The sequence below is a fragment of the Zeugodacus cucurbitae genome, chromosome 3 (genome assembly GCF_028554725.1).
Source record: "Zeugodacus cucurbitae isolate PBARC_wt_2022May chromosome 3, idZeuCucr1.2, whole genome shotgun sequence".
In the NCBI taxonomy this organism is placed as follows: Eukaryota; Metazoa; Arthropoda; class Insecta; order Diptera; family Tephritidae; genus Zeugodacus; species Zeugodacus cucurbitae.
In genome coordinates this window covers 6,397,431-6,416,304 of record NC_071668.1, presented here as the reverse complement: position 1 = coordinate 6,416,304, position 18,874 = coordinate 6,397,431, and the positions used below count along the sequence as shown (strand labels likewise).

The 18,874-nt window shown below is 35.3% G+C and overlaps 3 protein-coding genes across 4 annotated transcripts; all 3 read left to right on the top strand.

The window, feature by feature from the left end:
- Positions 1 to 7,828: 7,828 nt before the first annotated feature.
- Positions 7,829 to 10,008, top strand: LOC105220102 (odorant receptor Or2-like). Of its 2 annotated transcripts, XM_054228198.1 has the most exons (8): positions 7,829 to 8,156; positions 8,291 to 8,617; positions 8,689 to 8,827; positions 8,901 to 9,168; positions 9,224 to 9,323; positions 9,456 to 9,557; positions 9,610 to 9,717; positions 9,769 to 10,008. In XM_054228198.1, the coding sequence occupies exons 2-8, from the start codon at positions 8,312 to 8,314 to the stop codon at positions 9,871 to 9,873; spliced, it is 1,128 nt and encodes a 375-aa protein (XP_054084173.1). In that variant the 5' UTR covers positions 7,829 to 8,156; positions 8,291 to 8,311; the 3' UTR covers positions 9,874 to 10,008. The 2 variants fall into 2 exon arrangements, with proteins under 2 accessions (XP_054084173.1, XP_028901446.2); XM_029045613.2 differs by lacking the exon at positions 7,829 to 8,156 and having other exon boundaries at positions 8,194 to 8,617.
- Positions 10,009 to 12,911: 2,903 nt separating this feature from the next.
- Positions 12,912 to 14,123, top strand: LOC128920094 (odorant receptor Or2-like). Its single transcript, XM_054226500.1, has 5 exons — positions 12,912 to 13,230; positions 13,302 to 13,440; positions 13,512 to 13,779; positions 13,832 to 13,850; positions 13,902 to 14,123. Exons 1-5 carry the CDS (start codon positions 12,925 to 12,927, stop codon positions 14,004 to 14,006), a joined length of 837 nt encoding a protein of 278 aa, XP_054082475.1. The 5' UTR covers positions 12,912 to 12,924; the 3' UTR covers positions 14,007 to 14,123.
- A 137-nt stretch (positions 14,124 to 14,260) lies between these two features.
- LOC105220104 (odorant receptor 49b-like) lies at positions 14,261 to 17,446 on the top strand. Its single transcript, XM_054228199.1, has 7 exons — positions 14,261 to 15,174; positions 15,256 to 15,394; positions 15,469 to 15,736; positions 15,870 to 15,969; positions 16,846 to 16,947; positions 17,015 to 17,122; positions 17,181 to 17,446. The coding sequence occupies exons 1-7, from the start codon at positions 14,869 to 14,871 to the stop codon at positions 17,283 to 17,285; spliced, it is 1,128 nt and encodes a 375-aa protein (XP_054084174.1). The 5' UTR covers positions 14,261 to 14,868; the 3' UTR covers positions 17,286 to 17,446.
- The last annotated feature ends 1,428 nt before the right edge of the window (positions 17,447 to 18,874 follow it).

The window sequence follows — 18,874 nt, the reverse complement described above, 5'->3', positions numbered from 1 at the left end:
ATGAGTGCTCTCAGAGAGCAGGAGTGCAAGTCGAGTAGAGTATTTCGTGGCTGTCTGTTGCGATTGCAGCTTTTCGACGTCGAACCTTTCTTGTGTTTGTTGACGGGCATTCTTTGCTGCACAGAGGCGGGTGCGTATCTTCGCTGCGACCAGATAATGGTCCGAGTCTATATTTGGTCCTCGGAGCGTACGCACGTCTAAAACACAGGAGACATGTCTTCCGTCTATCACAACGTGATCGATTTGGTTCCGCGTGTTTCGATCAGGAGACAGCCAAGTAGCTTGATGTATTTTCTTATGCTGGAATCTGGTACTACAGACGACCATATTTCGGGCCCCAGCGAAGTCGATCAGCCTCAGGCCGTTTGGCGATGTTTCGTCATGGAGGCTGAATTTTCCGACTGTTGTGCCAAAGACACCTTCTTTACCCACCCTGGCGTTAAAATCGCCAAGCACGATTTTGACATCGTGGCGGGGGCAGCGCTCATAGGTGCGTTCTAGGCGCTCATAGAAAGCGTCTTTGGTCACATCGTCCTTCTCTTCCGTTGGGGCGTGGGCGCAAATCAGCGATATGTTGAAGAACCTCGCTTTGATGCGGATTGTGGCTAGACGTTCATCCACCGGGGTGAATGCCAGGACTCTGCGACGGAGTCTCTCTCCCACCACAAATCCAACACCAAATTTGCGCTCCTTTATATGGCCGCTGTAGTAGATGTCACAAGGACCCACCTTCTTCCGTCCATGTCCCGTCCATCGCACTTCTTGGATGGCGGTGATGTCAGCCTTAAGTCGTATGAGGACATCAACCAGCTGGGCAGAGGCACCTTCCCAATTAAGAGTCCGGGCATTCCAGGTGCATGCCCTTATATCATTATCCTTAAAACGTTTGCAGGGGTCGTCATCAAAAGGGGGGTGTCTCATCCGAGGCTTTCGTAGATTTTTCATTGGGGGGTGTATTTATGTGGTGGGTCCCAAACCCTACGCACAACCGCTTAAGCGGGCTTCGCCTTCTCACTTTAGCTCGCCTTCAAACGGATGTCTGTTGGCTACCCAGAGGATACTTGGTCTAAAACCGGAAGTCGTGAGCTGCTTGTTTCTGGCCACTCCCAAGTGAGTGACAATCAAAAACTTTCCTCACTTGCGTGAACTTCTACACATGATCCCATCCTCCCTGGCTTTCTGTCATAAGGTAAGAAAATTCTTTCTTTCAACATTTTAAAAGTTTAAAAATATTGTTTTCACTTCTATAAATATTTAAATAAATATATGCAAAAACATATTTTTTTGTTAAAAATGAGCCACTGAACTCTTAACAGACCTCTGACCGCTATGCAAATTACAGACGCATATGGTAAAAGGCGCGCAAGAAATCCCGTATACAAATTGTACGACATTCATATTTATACATATATGTATAGGTAAAACACTTCGTATATAACTGTATTTCCGTGACAAAAAAATTTAAATGCAAAAATTTGCACTTTAAAGCAGAGAAAGCAGCGCTGTTAAATATTTGTTAAACCTTTATGTGCGTTTTTATACAAATTTGCTGTAAGTGGTGAGTTCAAAGGTAGCATATGCCAACAAGCAGCCATCACATACATACATACTTACATATGTATATATGCATATTTTTTATATAAACACGCATATTTTGCAATAAAACAAATGGGAAAATACGAAGCGAGCAGCTGGACGAGTTGGCTTGCTCGCAAACAAACACACATACACACACGCACAGATGTGACCTGTTAACGAGCATCCTTCCGCGAAGCGAGTCGGCCACAAGTCTTATGAAAAGCAGTTAAAAACCAAAATTGCGAAAATAAAAACGAAATGAGTCACATTTAAATACTGCGCACTTAAATGTGAAAAAATGAGCAGAGCGAGTAGATGAGAATGTTAAACGGAAAAATGTGGGCAACGGAACAGCTGTCCCACATACATAGGTTGAAAAAATGTAAAACGGTAACTCACGACTGCATTTTAAAATATTTTAGCGGTTAAATGAATATAGTACACAACGTAATGTATTATCTTTCAATTTACTCAACTTATTTTCGACATGTAGCGGCATGCAGTAGGTTAAATAAAATACCTACAGTTGGCGCCAGAGAGGAATTATTTTATTTATTTATCGTATTTATTGACCGATATGGGTCATATTTGAGCTTCATATTGTCAAGAGAAAGACAGTTACCGATCAAAAAAATTATCCATAGGTGGCGCTGTAGTATAACAGTAATTATAAAATATAAAAATTCGTCGCTCTGGTGTATGAAGAACTCTCATTTTTGAATATTTCAGGAAATAAAGTGATGCAATTCGGCCCACGATAGTACAGAATAAATATACATCGACATAGGAAGACTTTTACGTAGACGTAGTCAAAGTTTTATGGGCAAGGGAGGAGACCTTTGGGTATTCCCACGACAGTCGGGTCTATGTAACCGGTGCTGATGGGATAAAATAAGGAACGCCTAACACGGCGAAGCTCAATAGACTGTTGTTGGGATTAATACTAACCGAAGAAGTAGAAATCGATTGTTGAAACTTCATATATCATAAAAAAAATATATATATTTGTCTTTTAGTATTAGGCCTACAACTTTGCTTCCGCCGTTTTCCATTTCCTATGGTTTCCGTTTTAATGTTCAATATCGATAATGTTCTGTTTGCATCCCAAACTTATTCTCAACTGAAAATGTCACTTTTTGAGCCGAATTCTCGATATTTGCGGGAAATTTTGATTTTCTTTTTTAATTCCAGGAAAAGTGCGGCTGAGGCTCATTGAATGCTTTCTGATACGTACGGTGAGGCTGTCCTAAGTGAAAAAGAGCCTTAACAAAAAAACGGCGGAAGCAAAGTTGTAGATTATATAATTTCTAATTGCTAGATATTATACTTTACTATTCTCCACTACTATTCAAACTGTTTTCCTGTCTCTCCTATAATTTTCCACGTCAGTTTGCAGAAATTACCTACTAATTAAAAAGCAATACTTGTACTTAGCAGCGTACTCATTAATTAAATCATGTGATAATAAACAACTGTAAAAACGGCCAAGGTTAAGTTTCAAGATGCCCTTGGGAATAAAAAAAATATAACTTGAACTTAAATACAAATATCATTAGCCCCAATGTACACAATGCATTGATTTTTAATTGTCTAATTGACTTCCACAACTTCTTTGAGAAAATAGTGGCGAAAGGTATAATTTTAAGTCAAAATCAAAATTAAACTTAACTTTCTTCACATGCTCTATTTGTATGAGCTATTTAGCAATCAACCCACCTTCTCTGTGAAATCAAAGAATTCCATTTCTAAAAACATAATTTTTAATAAGGCGCATCATTAGCAAAGAAAATAACCACTAACGAGGTAATACCGAATGCGCATAACTATAAGTATAACGGGAAAATTATTGCGAACTTTTCAGCGTATAACTTGGTAGAGTGGGAAGCAGTAGCAGTAGCCCTTCTTCTTCTTCTTTTCGCAGCACATCACACTTTCAGTCAATGTTTGCCCATAGAAAATTCATTTGTTTTAATATAATCACACTGTGGCGAAAGAAAATGGCAAAATAATCTTTGAACTAGTAAGGGAGTGCTTATATTCGACGGAGCGGAATATTTCATATTCCCGCAATTTGCTAGGTAACAGTCAAGTCCAACGCTAGTGGACCTGGAAGTCAACGTTAAATTACTCGGGTTCACTCTATTTATGCTTGCAATGTATTCGATTGAACAAGTACTCCGACAGTATAAGTCATTACTGGCAAATGTCACAAGCAAGTACCTGAACAAAACTATTTTACACTTTGTAAAATTGTTGTCGGAGGATAAAAGCTTGGCAACAGTTAAAGGCGATCCTTTTATGCTTGTTTTTATTGTTTTCATTTTGTCCATGCTTTATCTTAGTTACATCACATCGTTGCTGTAGAAATTGCAGCGCGTCTGCAAAACATACACATTTTCATGCTTCATTTTGTGAGCAAGTCAACACTGGTCAGCGCTGAGCGCATCCTTAGACCAACACAAATTTCAATCCAACTCCTCCACTCTCTCGCTTACACTTACATGGGGGCTCTTGTAGTCATTAAGGCTAGGTGCATAGTGGAACAAAAAGTACAATTATATATGGATAATAGGGTGATTCAAAAAAAAAAAAATTTTTTTCTTGCAAACAGGCTTAAAAGCTTCAATTCAACGTAAGAAGATGTCAGTTAAAATGTGAGCCCTTGATATTAATATTAAGACTGTCCGCATCGCGTGTTTCTATTTCCCGTAAGAATAACATGGAAAAATTATTCTCTGCACTTTTTGAATTTTATTGCTAGTCTGTCATGTATTATAAAAAAGAGATTTCCACTTGTCTTTGTAGAGAATTGAACGCTCTACAAAAAAGGTCTCCTATAATTTTTTGAGAAACTTAATAGTTTACAAGTTATTCAAGACCAAAGTTTAATTTATCGAAAATTTTAAGGTTTTTGATGCATTTCAGCGAATTTGATAGTTTTATTAGAACAAATTACTCAAAAAATTTATGTTTATCTGAAATTTAGTTTCTTAGACAATCATTGATAATAATTCTCGGTTGATGTTGATGTAACTCATTTAAATTCTCAAAATTATGGGTGAAAAATTATTTTAAGCCTGTTTGTAAGAAATTTTTTTTTTTTGAATCACCCTAATGGATGACAGTGCAGAACGAGGTAAAAAATAGAACCAAACAACATTTGATGATGGCTAAAAGAATTGCAAAGATTAAAAGTCGATTCGAGAATACACAGGAGTTTGCGTCGACTAGCTAGAATGACGTCACGAAAATCTAATCAACTCAATCAAGTATACTATTATTATTGGCAAGGCTAGGAATACAGAGGATGTATTTCGGTCATGCAAAAACCACTTTATTTGAGATTTGGATTATCTTTAAACTGCAAAATTTTCTCTCATTTCCTCTATAACTATTTTCAGGCTTTCTCATTACTTTCTTCACTGTGGACCCAGCTTAAGTTGTGAGTAAGCTTCTTCGGATTTTGCCATGTCCGCTTGTTTTCGCTGCTTTTTGCACTAAATTGTGCAAATATTTGTTGAACAACGGCACCAGCGCGTATCAGCTGAATGCAGTTAACTCATTCGCGGTATAGAATATTTCATAAAGGCGTTTGCTCGGCGTATAAGTAAGTGACGTAATTTTGACTGTGATTTCGGAGTAATATTATCGTTTTATTTTTATATTAATATTAATTTGAAACAGTTTATAAATTTTAATTGCAAATTAGTATCGGATAAGTCGACAACTGCGAAACCTCTAGATCAATTTCATTATTTTTATTTTTTAATTTTTTTGGAATTTAAAAACAAGTCACACCATAGTCATAGTCCTTTATAGACATAATAAAACATAATTAACTGCAGTGTAAAGAAAGAAGCATAAAAAATTTTAAATTGCCACCCAACATTATTTTTTCTTAGCGCGCCCTTTCTTTAGCCTCTTTGCACAGTTTCATGAAAAATGCAGCAAAAAATGCGAAAAATGTACAGCTAACAAGCGCCTTCATGATAACATCGATGGCATGCAAGCCTCATTGCTGTGATAAATGTTATAAAAGGAAAAAAGGAACTATGTACATGGCACCAGTACTCGCTTCATGGCAAGGCAATTTTCGCCACATGGTCGACAGCGAAACAAAGTCACGATTTAATTCAATTAAAGTATACATTACTGTTGCATTGAGTGGCAACACTGTATGGTTAGTAAAGTTAGTAAGGGGCTATGCATGTCATCGTATGGCTGCAAGGAAGACACGAAGCGACTAAACCTATGCGGAAATGTCTACTTGGCTTAAAAAAATACAATTTTAACGGTTTAAAGTGGAATATTATGAGAATCTTTTAATAATTTTCGTCATTCGACTTAATGTATTTTATATCCCTGACTCATTGCATAATTGCTGAATTGAGCTTTCATAATCCGTAAGTGGGGCGACGAGAGCAGTGGGCAGCAGTAAAAGCAAAATTCATAAAGTGAAGCCCTGCACGACAGCTCTGTGGGAGTATGTCGAAAACTTAATTAAGTTCATTGAAAAATATTTACGCACGAGTGAACGAGTGGATATCAGCCTACAAGGCAAGCACCAAGAGAACATCAACGCATTACTCTCGCAGCTACGAAAAGACACGCCGACGCAGATAAGCTTTCCCTGCTAAAGTACAACAACAACTGTTGGCGATTCGTATTAATTACAACCGATACATGTGTACATCGCTTGCATTTCCTTTGATTTAAAATTTCGTCGCGTAAATGAGTACGAAAAATTAATTATATACTTATTTCCAAAGAGGATTTATGCATTTACAGTTAATGTGTACGCATATGCTCGTATTCTCAGGGACATGCGAGTATTCACAAAGCGGAGAAGCGTTCGATCACAGTAAGATACATATAACGGTGTATTATATTTTTTGCCATAATTCATATGCATTCATTATGCTCCAGTTAATGGCACATTAATCATTTTGTCAGTCCGTTGTCAACGGAGAAACGGCAACACCGCTGGAAATGACACTCAATAAATTGTAGAAATAATAATGAAATAATTTCTGAATACAAGAAATCTCACAGAATTTACAATGGATATAGCTTATTGTTATACTCTCGCAACAAAAGTTGCTAAAGAGAGTATTATAGTTTTGTCCACATAACGGTTGTTTGTAAGTCCTAAAACTAAACGAGTTAGATATAGGGTTATATATACCAAAGTGATCAGGGTGACGAGTAAAGTTCAAATCCGGATGTCTGTCTGTCCGTCCGTGCAAGCTGTAACTTGAGTAAAAATTGAGATATCTTAATGAAACTTGGAACACGTATTCCTTGGCACCATTAGAAGGTTAAGTTCGAAAATGGGCGTAATCGGACCACTGTCACGCCCACAAAATGGCGAAAACCGAAAACACTTACAGTGCCATAACTAAACTATAAATAAAGCTATTGAAATAAAATTTGGTATGAAGGATCGCACTAGGAAGGGGCATATGTGGATGTAATTTTTTTGAGGAAGTGGGCGTGGCCCCGCCCCTACTAAGTTTTTTGTACATACCTCGCAAACTACTAAAGCTATATCAAGGAAACTTTCTGGAGTCATTTACTTTAGGTACTACCTTATACAGTCCAAAAATGGAGAAAATCGGATTATAACCACGCCTACCTCCCATACAAAGGTTAGGTTGAAAATGACTAAAAGTGCGTTAACTCACTAACGAGAAACGTCAGAAACACCAAATTTTACATAAGAAATGGCAGAAGGAAGCTGCACTGAGATTTTTTTACAAAATGGAAAATGGGCGTGGCGTCGCCCACTTATGGGTCAAAAACCATATCTCAAGAACTACTCGACAGATTTCAATGAATATATAATATTTTCTTGACACCCTGATGACACTGGTGGAATATGGGCGAAATCGGTTCACAACTACGCCTACTTCCCATATAACTCAATTTTGAATCCTTCTGATTCGTTCACTTTATAATGTATACTCATACATAAGGATGAGATATCAAATGAGGATAGCGAAATAAAACTTTACACAAGTACTGTATTTGAGCTGTGACTTCACTTGTGGAAAAATTGTCAAAATCGGACCATGACTTTTCAAGGCCCCTGATATCAAACAAGAAGAACTCAGTGTAATTTTTCACCGAAAATATAGGTAAATCTCTAAATAAATTGCGAGAGTATAAAATGTTCGTTTGCACCCGAACTTAGCCCTTCCTTACTTGTTTTTTACTCGCTTTACTTTCTCCTTAAAAAATCGCAAAAGAATCCTCCAATGTATTGATGAAACCCTAAGAAATATGACAACCTAATTGCATATTGCTTCTGGTAACAGCTGCTTTTGAAAAGGATTTTCTTATGTCCAAAGTGCGAATACACATATGACTGGTTCCCATTATGGAGATAAATACGCAAATTCCTGCAAACTTTTCGCGTCAATTCTCTATTTAAAGCTTCAGTCAAGATTTTGCGAAACAATTGTCAACCGCAAGACGTAACAGTGCAGATCATAAAAGACCACACTGGGTTTGGTGAAGTATAATATAAAAACTCTCTACTGAAAAATTATTTCGAAGCCTCATTTAACTGAACCGAGGTAAGTCGTTTTACTTTGACTTTTTTACTTTTACCTTATGTTGATTTGAAAATATAAATTAAATATGTATAACAGAATTCTGAAAAAACAAAGGCAAAAAATATGTAAGTTTAATATAGTTTCTTTTCTTCAAGAACCTGAAAACAATCATCACAATGGCTAGCTATCAAAATCTACCGTTATATTCAGTGAATATAAAAGCTTTTGTTAAACTAGGACTCATCGAGTCAAACAACTCGACCAGACGCTTTCTGTTAGGCATAATAATAATAGTGACTTATATCGGGCAATTGACAAATATGTTTAGGACATGGGATGTGGATATTGGCGAGACGGGTATGAATTTCCACGTATTGGCGCTTGTGACGCATTATTTGCTACGTTTTATAATCATTGTGAGAAAGGAAAAGAAATTTGAACGACTCTTTCAAGGCATCGAGCCGTGGTACACAGATATCGAGGTAAATAGTCGGAAATATGCATAGTCTAGCATTAGAGTACTAATTCTAATTTCTTTCACACGCACAAAAAGCGCCATGGAGATCCACATATAGTCAGCATATTACAGAAAATAACACAGAAGACTCAGAGGCTGACACGCTTGAGCTTCTATGCTTCTGTTGTAGCAACGTTAGCCACTTTCATATATTCGTTATCATTTGACGAACGCAGTAAGTCATCCTCATTACTTTCAATTAATATGTGTTTTCCATTCACTCTTCAATTCGCTTTCGAACTCAATAGGACTTCTAGTGACCGTGCAATACCCATTCTTCGACGTTCTCCAAACACCATTCTTTGAATTCTTCTTTCTCATACAAATGGTGTGGTTAGTGCCGACATCTTTGTTAGTTTATCTGTCATTTACGAATATTTTCCTCACATCTCTGATGTTCGGCGAACTGATCTTAAAGGATTTGTGTTTGAAGCTAAGAAATATACGCAGTGAAAATGAGATGACCATGTTAAAAGAGTTTAAGGATTGTATTGCATATCATAATAAAATTATCGAGTAAGTCGCTCACGCACTTTTTTCGTTAGCACTTCATTTTTTTAATTTTGTATAGTTTGTGCGATGATATCGAAGATTTGATTTCAATGGATGCATTCTTTCACGTGACGTCCTTTGGTATGATGCTATGCATGCTGCTCTTCTTCCTCTCAATGGTAGGTGCTCTCTCAATCGCTATATCTTCCTCTTTCTCTTTTTTATCTATCTGTCTATTTATCTCTGTTTCTCGCTTATCTCTCTATCGGTATATTTATATTATTTGAGTTTGTATTTTCATATATGACTAGATAGATGATCTCGAACTTATTCCAGCGGTGCTGGTAATGATGGGTTTTGACATGTATTTGATTGGCTTTTCCTATTATTACGCAAACAATCTTGCTACTGAGGTAAGTTTGATTTCCCAACACTTACAATAATTAATTTTTTGCTTAAAACTAGAGTCTAGAAGTTGCCAATGCCGCTTACGATACCCCCTGGTATAGAGGAAATTTGGAAATGCGTAAATGTGTCCTTATTATGATCGCAAGATCTCAAAATCCTCTACAGGTACATGAAATTGCTAATTAAAGTTAAATAGACTAAATCATATTCTTCTAGATCACGGCTGGTGGACTTTACCCGTTGACTATGGAGAATTTTCAAGCAATTTTACGTATTTCATATTCATATTTTTCACTGCTACAAGGGGTCAGTCAACAGTAATCCCACATAAATGCTGTATTAGTGCACTGTAGTTCAAAACTTACTTAAACACGATTTAAATACAAGACCGCAAACTGTATTTTTTGTTTGTGAGAGGCTGTAGATATAATAAAGTTGCAATAAATAGCGCTACAATCGCATTATTATCAATTATATTTAGGGTTATATTTCGATTTCATGTAATTTTACTGCGAACCAGAACAAGTTTGGACCAGGTGGAGGGTGTGGAAAAAGTGCTCTTCCTTTAACTAAATACTTTGAACTTGATTTTTACATAATTTAATGATAATAAGCCTCGTATAATCAGGTAAGTATAATATAATAGTATAAATTAATTGTATATAATGTTCGGCATGGACACGCCCAGCTGTTACGCTAATTTTAGAGAGAAGAATTATTGCAACCCAGTACTTAAATCTGCCACACACATTTCAATGGCAACAGCTGCTGATGAAATGTCATTTTCTGATTCCCAAAGTCCGACGACACATATGACTGGTGCCCATTGCAGCGAAAAATATATAAAATCTTGCAAGCTTTATCTACTTAAAGGCTCGTTAATCACTTTACGAGTCAGTTGTCAACCGTAATATGCAACAGGGCAGACCATAGAGCTAAGAGAGCCACAAAAACTCAACTGAAATACTATTTCAGAGCCTCATTTAAATCGAGGTCAGTTATTTTGATGTTAAAATATAAATCGAAAATCTCGATATTACATTTTTGAAAAATATTTAAGGAATCATTCTATTCCTTCACCTTGACCCCATATATGGGAGGAACATTTTAAGATATTTTCGAAAAAAAATCGAAGGGGGCATTAAGGGTTAAAAATTCAAAAAATATTTTTTTTCATTTTTTGCTATGAAATATTAATTTAAACAAGTAAGGAAGGGCTAAGTTCGGGTGTAACCGAACATTTTATACTCTCGCAATTTATTTATTTAACTTTATTTATATTATATAATACACAATTTGACCCACATATTCGTCATATATATTGTATAAAGTCCATTGAAAGTTGGAAACCATAATATTAGGTTAGAAGCACCGAGGTTCTCGTGTTCGATATATGGGGCCTTAAAAACCTATGGCGATTTTTAGAATAGGGCTGTCACACTATTAACATAGTATTTATGCAAATTTCTGCACCGATATCTTCACTAGTGCTTACTTTATATATTGTAAAGTATAAGATTCAGATCGTCTTCAAAGTTCTAGTACATAGGAAGTAGCGTGGTTGTGAAGCGATTTGGCCTATTTTCACAACATATCATGATGTAAGGAAACTATTACATACCAAGTTTCATTGAAATCGGTCGAGTAGTTCCTGAGATATGGGTTTTAACCCATAAGTGGGCGACGCCACGCCCATTTTCCATTTTGTAAAAAAATCTGAGTGGAGCTTTCATATGCCATTTTTTATGTGAAATTTAGTGTTTCCGACGTTTTTCGTTAGTGAGTTAACCCACTTTTAGTAATTTTCAACCTAACTTTTGTATGGGAGGTGGGCGTGGTTACAAACCGATTTTTTTCATTTTTGGACTGTATTAGGAAGTGGCGAAAAAAACCGACTGCAGAAAGTTTGGTTTATATAGCTCTATTGGTTTGCGAGATATGTACAAAAAACTTAGTAGGGGGCGGGGCCACGCCCACTTCCCCAAAAAAATTACATCTAAATATGCCCCTTCATAGTGCGATCCTTCATACCAAATTCTATTTCCATAGCTTTAATTATGGCTTAGTTATGGCACTTTATATGTTTTCGGTTTTTCGCCATTTTGTGGGCGTGGCAGTGGTCCGATTTTGCTCATTTTCGAAAGCAACCTTCCTATGGTGCCAAGAAATAAGTGTTCCAAGTTTCATCAAGATCTTAATTTTTACTCAAGTTACAGCTTGCACAGACGAACGGACGGACGGACAGACAGACATTCGGATTTGAACTCCACTCTTCACCCTGATCACTTTGGTATATATAACCCTATATCTAACTCGTTTAGTTTTGGGTGTTACAAACAACCGTTATGTGAACAAAACTATAATACTCTCTTTAGCAACTTTTGTTGCGAGAGTATAAAAATTTTTACGATATACAGTTTTAAAGTTTGAAAAATTCTGTACAAAAAAGTCACATGGTGTTTTAAAATCTGTTCATTAGTTTTAAAGTTATGGCGGTTCGAAAATTTGTTTACAAAAAACTTTGGCCCCTTACAATATGGCAACCCCGCGTTGCACAGATCTAACATCATATGTTTTATTTTAGGTTTTACATATACTATAAGATATATCATTGCCAAAGAAAATAAAGAACTTTTTTTTTCAAGTGGCTTTTTTTCCAGAGAATGCCTCATATAGAACCCTATATCTAACTCGTTTAGTTTTGGGTGTTACAAACAACCGTTATGTGAACAAAACTATTATACTCTCTTTAGCAACTTTTGTTGCGAGAGTATAATAATTATAGACCTTATATGTATATAAGTCCCTTTTACTGTATCATCGTCGACACGCCCCCAGATATTACTGCTAATTCAACAGCTTAAAAGCAATCCCCTGCATTAGGAAAGGAGGGACCAATCTATTGAAAAAAACCTTAAGAATTATGACAACCTAATTGTATATTGCCTCTGGTAACAGCTGCTTTTGAAAAGGGTTTTCCTATGTCCAAACTGCGAATGCACATATGACAGGTTCCCATTATGGAGATAAATACGCTGACGCTGCAAATACGCAAAATTCTGTATATCCGCGTAAATTCTCTATTTAAAGGTTCATTCAACACTTTGCGAGACAATTGTCAATCGCAACACGTAACAGTACGAATCACTCGGTTCGGAGAACTATAAAAACTCGGCACCGAAAAACTTTTTCAGAGCTTCATTTAACTCAACCGAGGTAAGTTGTTTTTTCTTTGGTTTTTTTTTACTTTTACTTTATGTTGATTTTAAATTATAAATTAAATATAACAGAATTCTGAAAAAAAACAAAGGCAAAAAATATGTAAGTTTAATATAGCTTCTTTTCTTCAAGAACTCGAAAACAACCAGCATCATGCCTAGCTATCAAAATCTGCCATTATATTCAGTGAATGTAAAAACTTTTGTTAAACTAGGACTCATCGAGTCAAGCAATCCGACCAGACGTTTCCTGTTGGGCCTAATATTAATTGTAACCTATATCGGGCAATTAACAAATTTGTTTTGGACATGGAATGTGGACATTGGTGAGACGGGTTATAATTTCCACGTATTGGCGCTTATGACGCATTGTTTTCTACGTTTTATGGTCATTGTGAGGAAGGACAAAAAATTTGAACGATTCTTTGAAGGCATCGAGCAGTGGTACACAGATATCGAGGCAAGTCTTAGAAAATATACCTAGTCCAGCATTATAGTACTAATTTTAATTTCTTTCACGTACATAAAAAGCGCAATGGAGATCCACAAATTGTGAGCACACTGCAGGAAATCACCGATAAAACACAGAAGCTGACACGCTTGAGCTTCTATGCTTCTGCTGTAGCAGCGTTAGCTGTTTTCATATATTCATTTTCATTTGAGGGACGCAGTAAGTAGTTCTCATTACTTTCAATTCATATGTGTTTTTCATTAAAGAGTATTCGCTTTCGAAATCAATAGGACTGCTGCTGACCGTGCAATATCCATTCTTCGATGTTCTCCAGACACCATACTTTGAATTCTTCTTTCTCATTCAAGTGGTGTGGTTACTGCCGACTTTTTTGTTGATTTATCTGCCATTTACAAATATTTTCCTTACATCTCTTATGTTCGGCGAACTGACTTTAAAGGATTTATGCTCGAAGATTAGAAAAATACAAAGTGAAAATGAGATGACCATGTTAAATGAGTTTAAGGAGTGTATTGCATATCATAATAAAATTATCAAGTAAGTCGTTTTTAACGCGCTTTTTTACAATCTCTCTTCATTTTATTAAAAGATCTGAAAATCCTCTACAGGTACTTGAAATTGCTGAGTACAGTTAAATAAATTAAATCATATTCTTCTAGATCACGGCTGGTGGACTCTACCCGATGACTATGGAGAATTTTCAAGCAATTTTACGTATTTCATATTCGTATTTTTCGCTGCTACAAGGGGTCAGTCAACAGTAATCCCACTTAAATGCTGTATTAGTGCACTGTAGTTCAAAACTTACTTAAACACTATTTTAGTAAACGATCACAAATGGTTTTTATTTATTTTTTTTTTCATTTGTGTGAGGTGAAGACTTATTGACATTCTGATAGGTGGTAGGATAGGATAGGAATGATTTAAATCGAAAAGCAACAAATACCGAGCAGTCGCATTAATTATAGCTGATATACATAAATACATCTGTTCATTTACATATCTCTTGACTCAAAATGCTGCCGCATCTGTGAAAAATATCTTCTTACCTTACAGATTTATTCACGAAGTAGTTGAGTGCATGTATGCCTCTGTCAGTTTTCCCAACAACGTTATACTTTACTTAATGACACATTAATCATTTTGTCAGACAGTTGTCAAGCCAGAGCTGCAACAGTCCTGGCCACAGAGCGCTCAATAAATTGAAGAAGTCATCGTTGGATTAAGAAAATGTACACAATTTAAGTGAGAGGATTCTTCTATTTTTTAGAGAAAATTTCAAATTATGTGAAGTATTTAGCATTTAAACGCATTTATATTATAGGTATCAATTAACTTGGGAGGTAAAAGAAATTGAGGTCTGATGTCTTCACAGTCTTTATTGAAATATTATTTACTAAAAATACAGAAATAATTTCCAACCATTTTTCTGCACTTAACCTAATTGTTGCAATTTACAGTTAAATGCAACAATTTTATGCAATTATCACAGCTAACGAGAGGTGCGACCTTTCAGCACCTCGAACAGCACTCTCAATCTAATATAAAAGGATGTCTATAACTGTGTCAGTCAGTATTTTTATTTGAATAACGAACTTGAAATAAGCATAATAAAAAAGCAGTATAATGGAGAAATATAAGAATCTTCCGTTATATTCAGTAAATGTGAAAATTTTTCTGCAACTGGGACTCATTGGAGCATCCACCAGGACAAGGCAGATACTCTTGGCCTTGGTGCCAGTGTTTACCTATTTGGGCCAGATTCTGAATTTATTTAAGACGTCGGGCGGCGATATCGGTGAGACGGGCATGAATTTCTACATGATGGCGCAACTAACACACTGCTTGGTTAGATTTCTTATGGTGGTGCGTAACAATGAGAGATTTGTGCAATTTTTGCAATGCATCGACCGCTGGTATAAAGATATTGAGGTGCGAGACAAAGAAGCTATGAGAAAGGAAAAAAATATATATTCTGTCAATTCGTATATCTTCTTCTTCTTCTATAAACAGCAAAATAGCGATCCTGAAGTAGTCCACATGCTGCAGGACGTCACCACACACGCTCAGAAGTTGACACGCATTGGCTTCTACACCGCCACCATAGGCGCTTTATGCTCCTATATCTATCCTTTTTCATTCGAAGAACGTAGTGAGTGACAATTGGATTTGTATATGTTGTTAGTTTTGAAAATTTCCCTTCTCTGTTCTTAATTTATTGCAAAGAATTCATACTGGATATTCATTACCTTTTCTTTGACGCCAAACAATCACCGTTCTACGAATTCTTCTTTCTTCTACAAGCGTTGGTATTTGTGCCGACATTCGTTTTCGTTTATCTGCCATTCTCGAATCTGTTACTTATCTCACTCAAGTTCGGCGAGGTGATTTTAATGGATCTATGCGTAAAGTTGAGAAACATCAGTAATCAGAATGAGGTCACCCAGCTGCGACAGTTTAAGGAATGCATTTGGTATCACGAGAGAATTATTACGTAAGATAAAATTATGATGTGGGAAAATAGCTCTTTCAAATTAACTTTCGACTGAAGGAAGTGACAGAAACGACATCTTGTATAGTATAATGCATTTGTTATATTCTTCTCTATCGCTATCTATTTTTTATAGTTTTCGCAATGATCTCGAGTATTTGATTTCAATCGATGGATTCTTCCATGTTGCGCTCTTTAGTTTGATGCTCTGTATGCTGCTTTTCTTTCTCTCATTGGTAGGTTGATAATAACAGTAGACGAGAGAGTAAGATTGAGATTGCCATTGAGATTGAAATTAAGATTGAGATCGAAATTGAGATTGGAATTGAAATTAAGATTGAGATTGGAATTGAAATTAAGATTGAGATCGAAATTAAAATTGAGATTGAAATTAAGATTGAGATTGAAATTAAGATTGAGATCGAAATTTAGATTGAGATGGAAATTTAGATTGAAATTGAAATTAAGAATGAAATTGAGATTGGGATTGAGATTGAGATCGAAATTAATATTGAAATTGAAATTAAGAATGAAATTGAGAATCAATCGATTGAGAGAATGAAATTGAGATCGAAATTAAGATTGAGATCGAAATTAAGATTGAGATCGAAATTTAGATTGAAATTGAAATTAAGAATGAAATTGAGATTGGGATTGAGATTGAGATTGAGATCGAAATTAAGATTGAGATCGAAATTAAAATTGAAATCGAAATTAAGAATGAGATCGAAATTTAGATTAAAATTGAGAATCGATCGATTGAGCGAATGAAATTGAGATCGAAATTAAAAATGAGATCGAAATTTAGATTGAATTGAATTTAAGAATGAAATTGAAATTAAAATTGAGATTGAGAATGAGATTGAGTTTGAGATTGATATGATATTGAGATTGCGGCGGAGATGGAGATTATGATTAAGAATGAGATTGTGATTGAACTTAAAATTAAAAATTGGGATTGCAACGGTGAATGAGAATGAGGTAAAAAACTAGATGAAAATTAAAATTTAAGATTGTGACTAAAATTGAGATTAAGATTTAAATTGATATTGACGTGCTACTGATTTTGAGATTAAGCATGAAAATAAGATTCATTATATGTATTTAAATAGGTACAAGATTACCGGCAAATATTATCGGCTTTGGCCTTTATCAGCTTCAACTTTTATGTTATCGGCATAACCTATTATTATGCAAACAATTTCTCAAATGAGGTAAATATCTATTTTGTGTAATTTATCTGCCTTTATTGTATATCCCACTATTTTTCTTTTCACGTAGAGTTTGAAAATTGCTAACGCCGCCTACGATACGCCATGGTATGAGGGAAATTCGGAATTGCGGAAATGTGTACAAATTATGATTGCCAGAAGCCAAAGGCCATTGGAAGTACTTCAAATTATTAAAATGTGTTGAAAAAGTTCCACAAATTTTTACTTTCTTCTAGCTTAAATCCGGTGGACTGTATCCTATGACCTTGGAGAACTTCCAAGCCATTTTGCGCATGTCATACTCCTACTTTTCGATGTTGCAAGGCTTCAGTCAGCAGTAACTTGTGAAAATATTTGAATTGGAGTAAAAGCTGTAGCACAGCATTTGATATTATATTCTATTGCGCTTGAGCATAGAACACTGCTTGCTTTAACATATTAAACATCAAATTATAATTCGCTTAGTATGGTTCGCTTTGTTCAATAAAATTTTTTTGCTATGTAGCTTCAGATACAAGCTTGAGTTTAAAAAGTCAAACAATGGTAGTCAAGAGCTCAATTGTATTATATTAATAGCATAATAACAAACAAAAATCATTATTCCAACTAAATTCTTAATTAAACCCCGCAATAAATGCTAACCCAATATTAAATTACAACACCAAATGATTTCGGCTCAACTCGCCACAGCTTTTATGCCTCTATTAATACACATAGTAAATATATATAATGTGAATTCATACATATACACGGAATATTCAGGTATTCAGCACACGTTTGCCTTTTATAATTGAATTGTTTCGTGTATAAAGTGTTAATTAAATTAATAGTTATTGCTTTTCTAGCCGAAACAAATTCAATTTATTCAATTTTCGTAGAAAATATGAAAATAGTAGAATATATTGAACCGGATATATTCATAGAATTTAACGAAGGCAGCAGAAAAGTAAATTTTACTCTGTTTTTGTATTTAGTTGCTGTAAATAACTGGAAATGCAATTTTAATGCGATTACTACAATTGTTGCGTATACGCCATGTTGTACATGTGCTTTGTGTAGGAAACAAAGAAAATGGATATGATTAAATAGATTTATACGTATTTTAAAATTAAAATCAAACATTTAACGGTAGAAAAGTGTAGAATATAATATATACACTGATGGCCACATAATTAGGGACAAAATAAAGTTTAGTAAATCACGCATTTCAGTTCAATGCTTTTAGCACTAAATTTTCGCCTAGAGACCCACTGTAAATTGTAACCGTATGTTATAACTGTGCACAAAAATTTACTAAATTTAAAAAAGTTTACTAAAATTCGGCGGTTTGATGAATTCATTGTATTTTAAGTGTGCTGGTGCTTGGTCATATAATTAAAGACACCAATTTTTTTATTGGATTTTTATTATTTCAACACAGAAACTTGCGGTAAGTTGTGTAAATCATTTGTATATTAACTAAATTTCATTCAATTTCAAATAAAATAACTGTTAGATATGGGTCGAAAAAAGAGTTGTACTCCAGAATTGAGGAAAATGATTATTTACAAGTACGTGATGGAAAAAGAGAGAGATAGAGTTTGCAAGGCGAATCCTTTTTTAACTTCCAGGCAAATTCTTGGCACGGTAAAGGATCAACTGACCAACGATGTATCAACACGAACCATCAGACGTCGTCTTCTTGAAAATGGGCTTGTATCGCAAGAAAAAAACCGCACGTATCAAACAAAAATTTAAAGAGTCGTATTAAATTTGCAAAGGAGCATATCGGAAAAACCTTAGATTTTTGGAAACAAATACTGTGGAGCGATGAATCCAAGTATAATTTATTTGGTTCAGATGGGAAACAATTTGTTCGACGCCCGCCAAACAAGGAATTTCCCCCTCGATACACTTTAAAAACGGTTAAGCATGGTGGAGACAGTATTAT

What these genes read in the sequence shown, in the direction of transcription:
- LOC105220102 (XM_054228198.1), top strand. Translation starts at nt 8,312, where the DNA reads ATGGCTAGCTATCAAAATCTACCGTTATATTCAGTGAATATAAAAGCT. An exon ending in GTTATCATTTGACGAACGCA is followed by an intron (nt 8,828 to 8,900) that starts GTAAGTCATCCT and finishes CGAACTCAATAG; the next exon opens with GACTTCTAGTGACCGTGCAA. An exon ending in CAAACAATCTTGCTACTGAG is followed by an intron (nt 9,558 to 9,609) that starts GTAAGTTTGATT and finishes GCTTAAAACTAG; the next exon opens with AGTCTAGAAGTTGCCAATGC.
- LOC128920094 (XM_054226500.1), top strand. Translation starts at nt 12,925, where the DNA reads ATGCCTAGCTATCAAAATCTGCCATTATATTCAGTGAATGTAAAAACT. An exon ending in AGTGGTACACAGATATCGAG is followed by an intron (nt 13,231 to 13,301) that starts GCAAGTCTTAGA and finishes GTACATAAAAAG; the next exon opens with CGCAATGGAGATCCACAAAT. An exon ending in ATTTTCATTTGAGGGACGCA is followed by an intron (nt 13,441 to 13,511) that starts GTAAGTAGTTCT and finishes CGAAATCAATAG; the next exon opens with GACTGCTGCTGACCGTGCAA.
- LOC105220104 (XM_054228199.1), top strand. Translation starts at nt 14,869, where the DNA reads ATGGAGAAATATAAGAATCTTCCGTTATATTCAGTAAATGTGAAAATT. An exon ending in GCTGGTATAAAGATATTGAG is followed by an intron (nt 15,175 to 15,255) that starts GTGCGAGACAAA and finishes TTCTATAAACAG; the next exon opens with CAAAATAGCGATCCTGAAGT. An exon ending in TATCACGAGAGAATTATTAC is followed by an intron (nt 15,737 to 15,869) that starts GTAAGATAAAAT and finishes TATTTTTTATAG; the next exon opens with TTTTCGCAATGATCTCGAGT.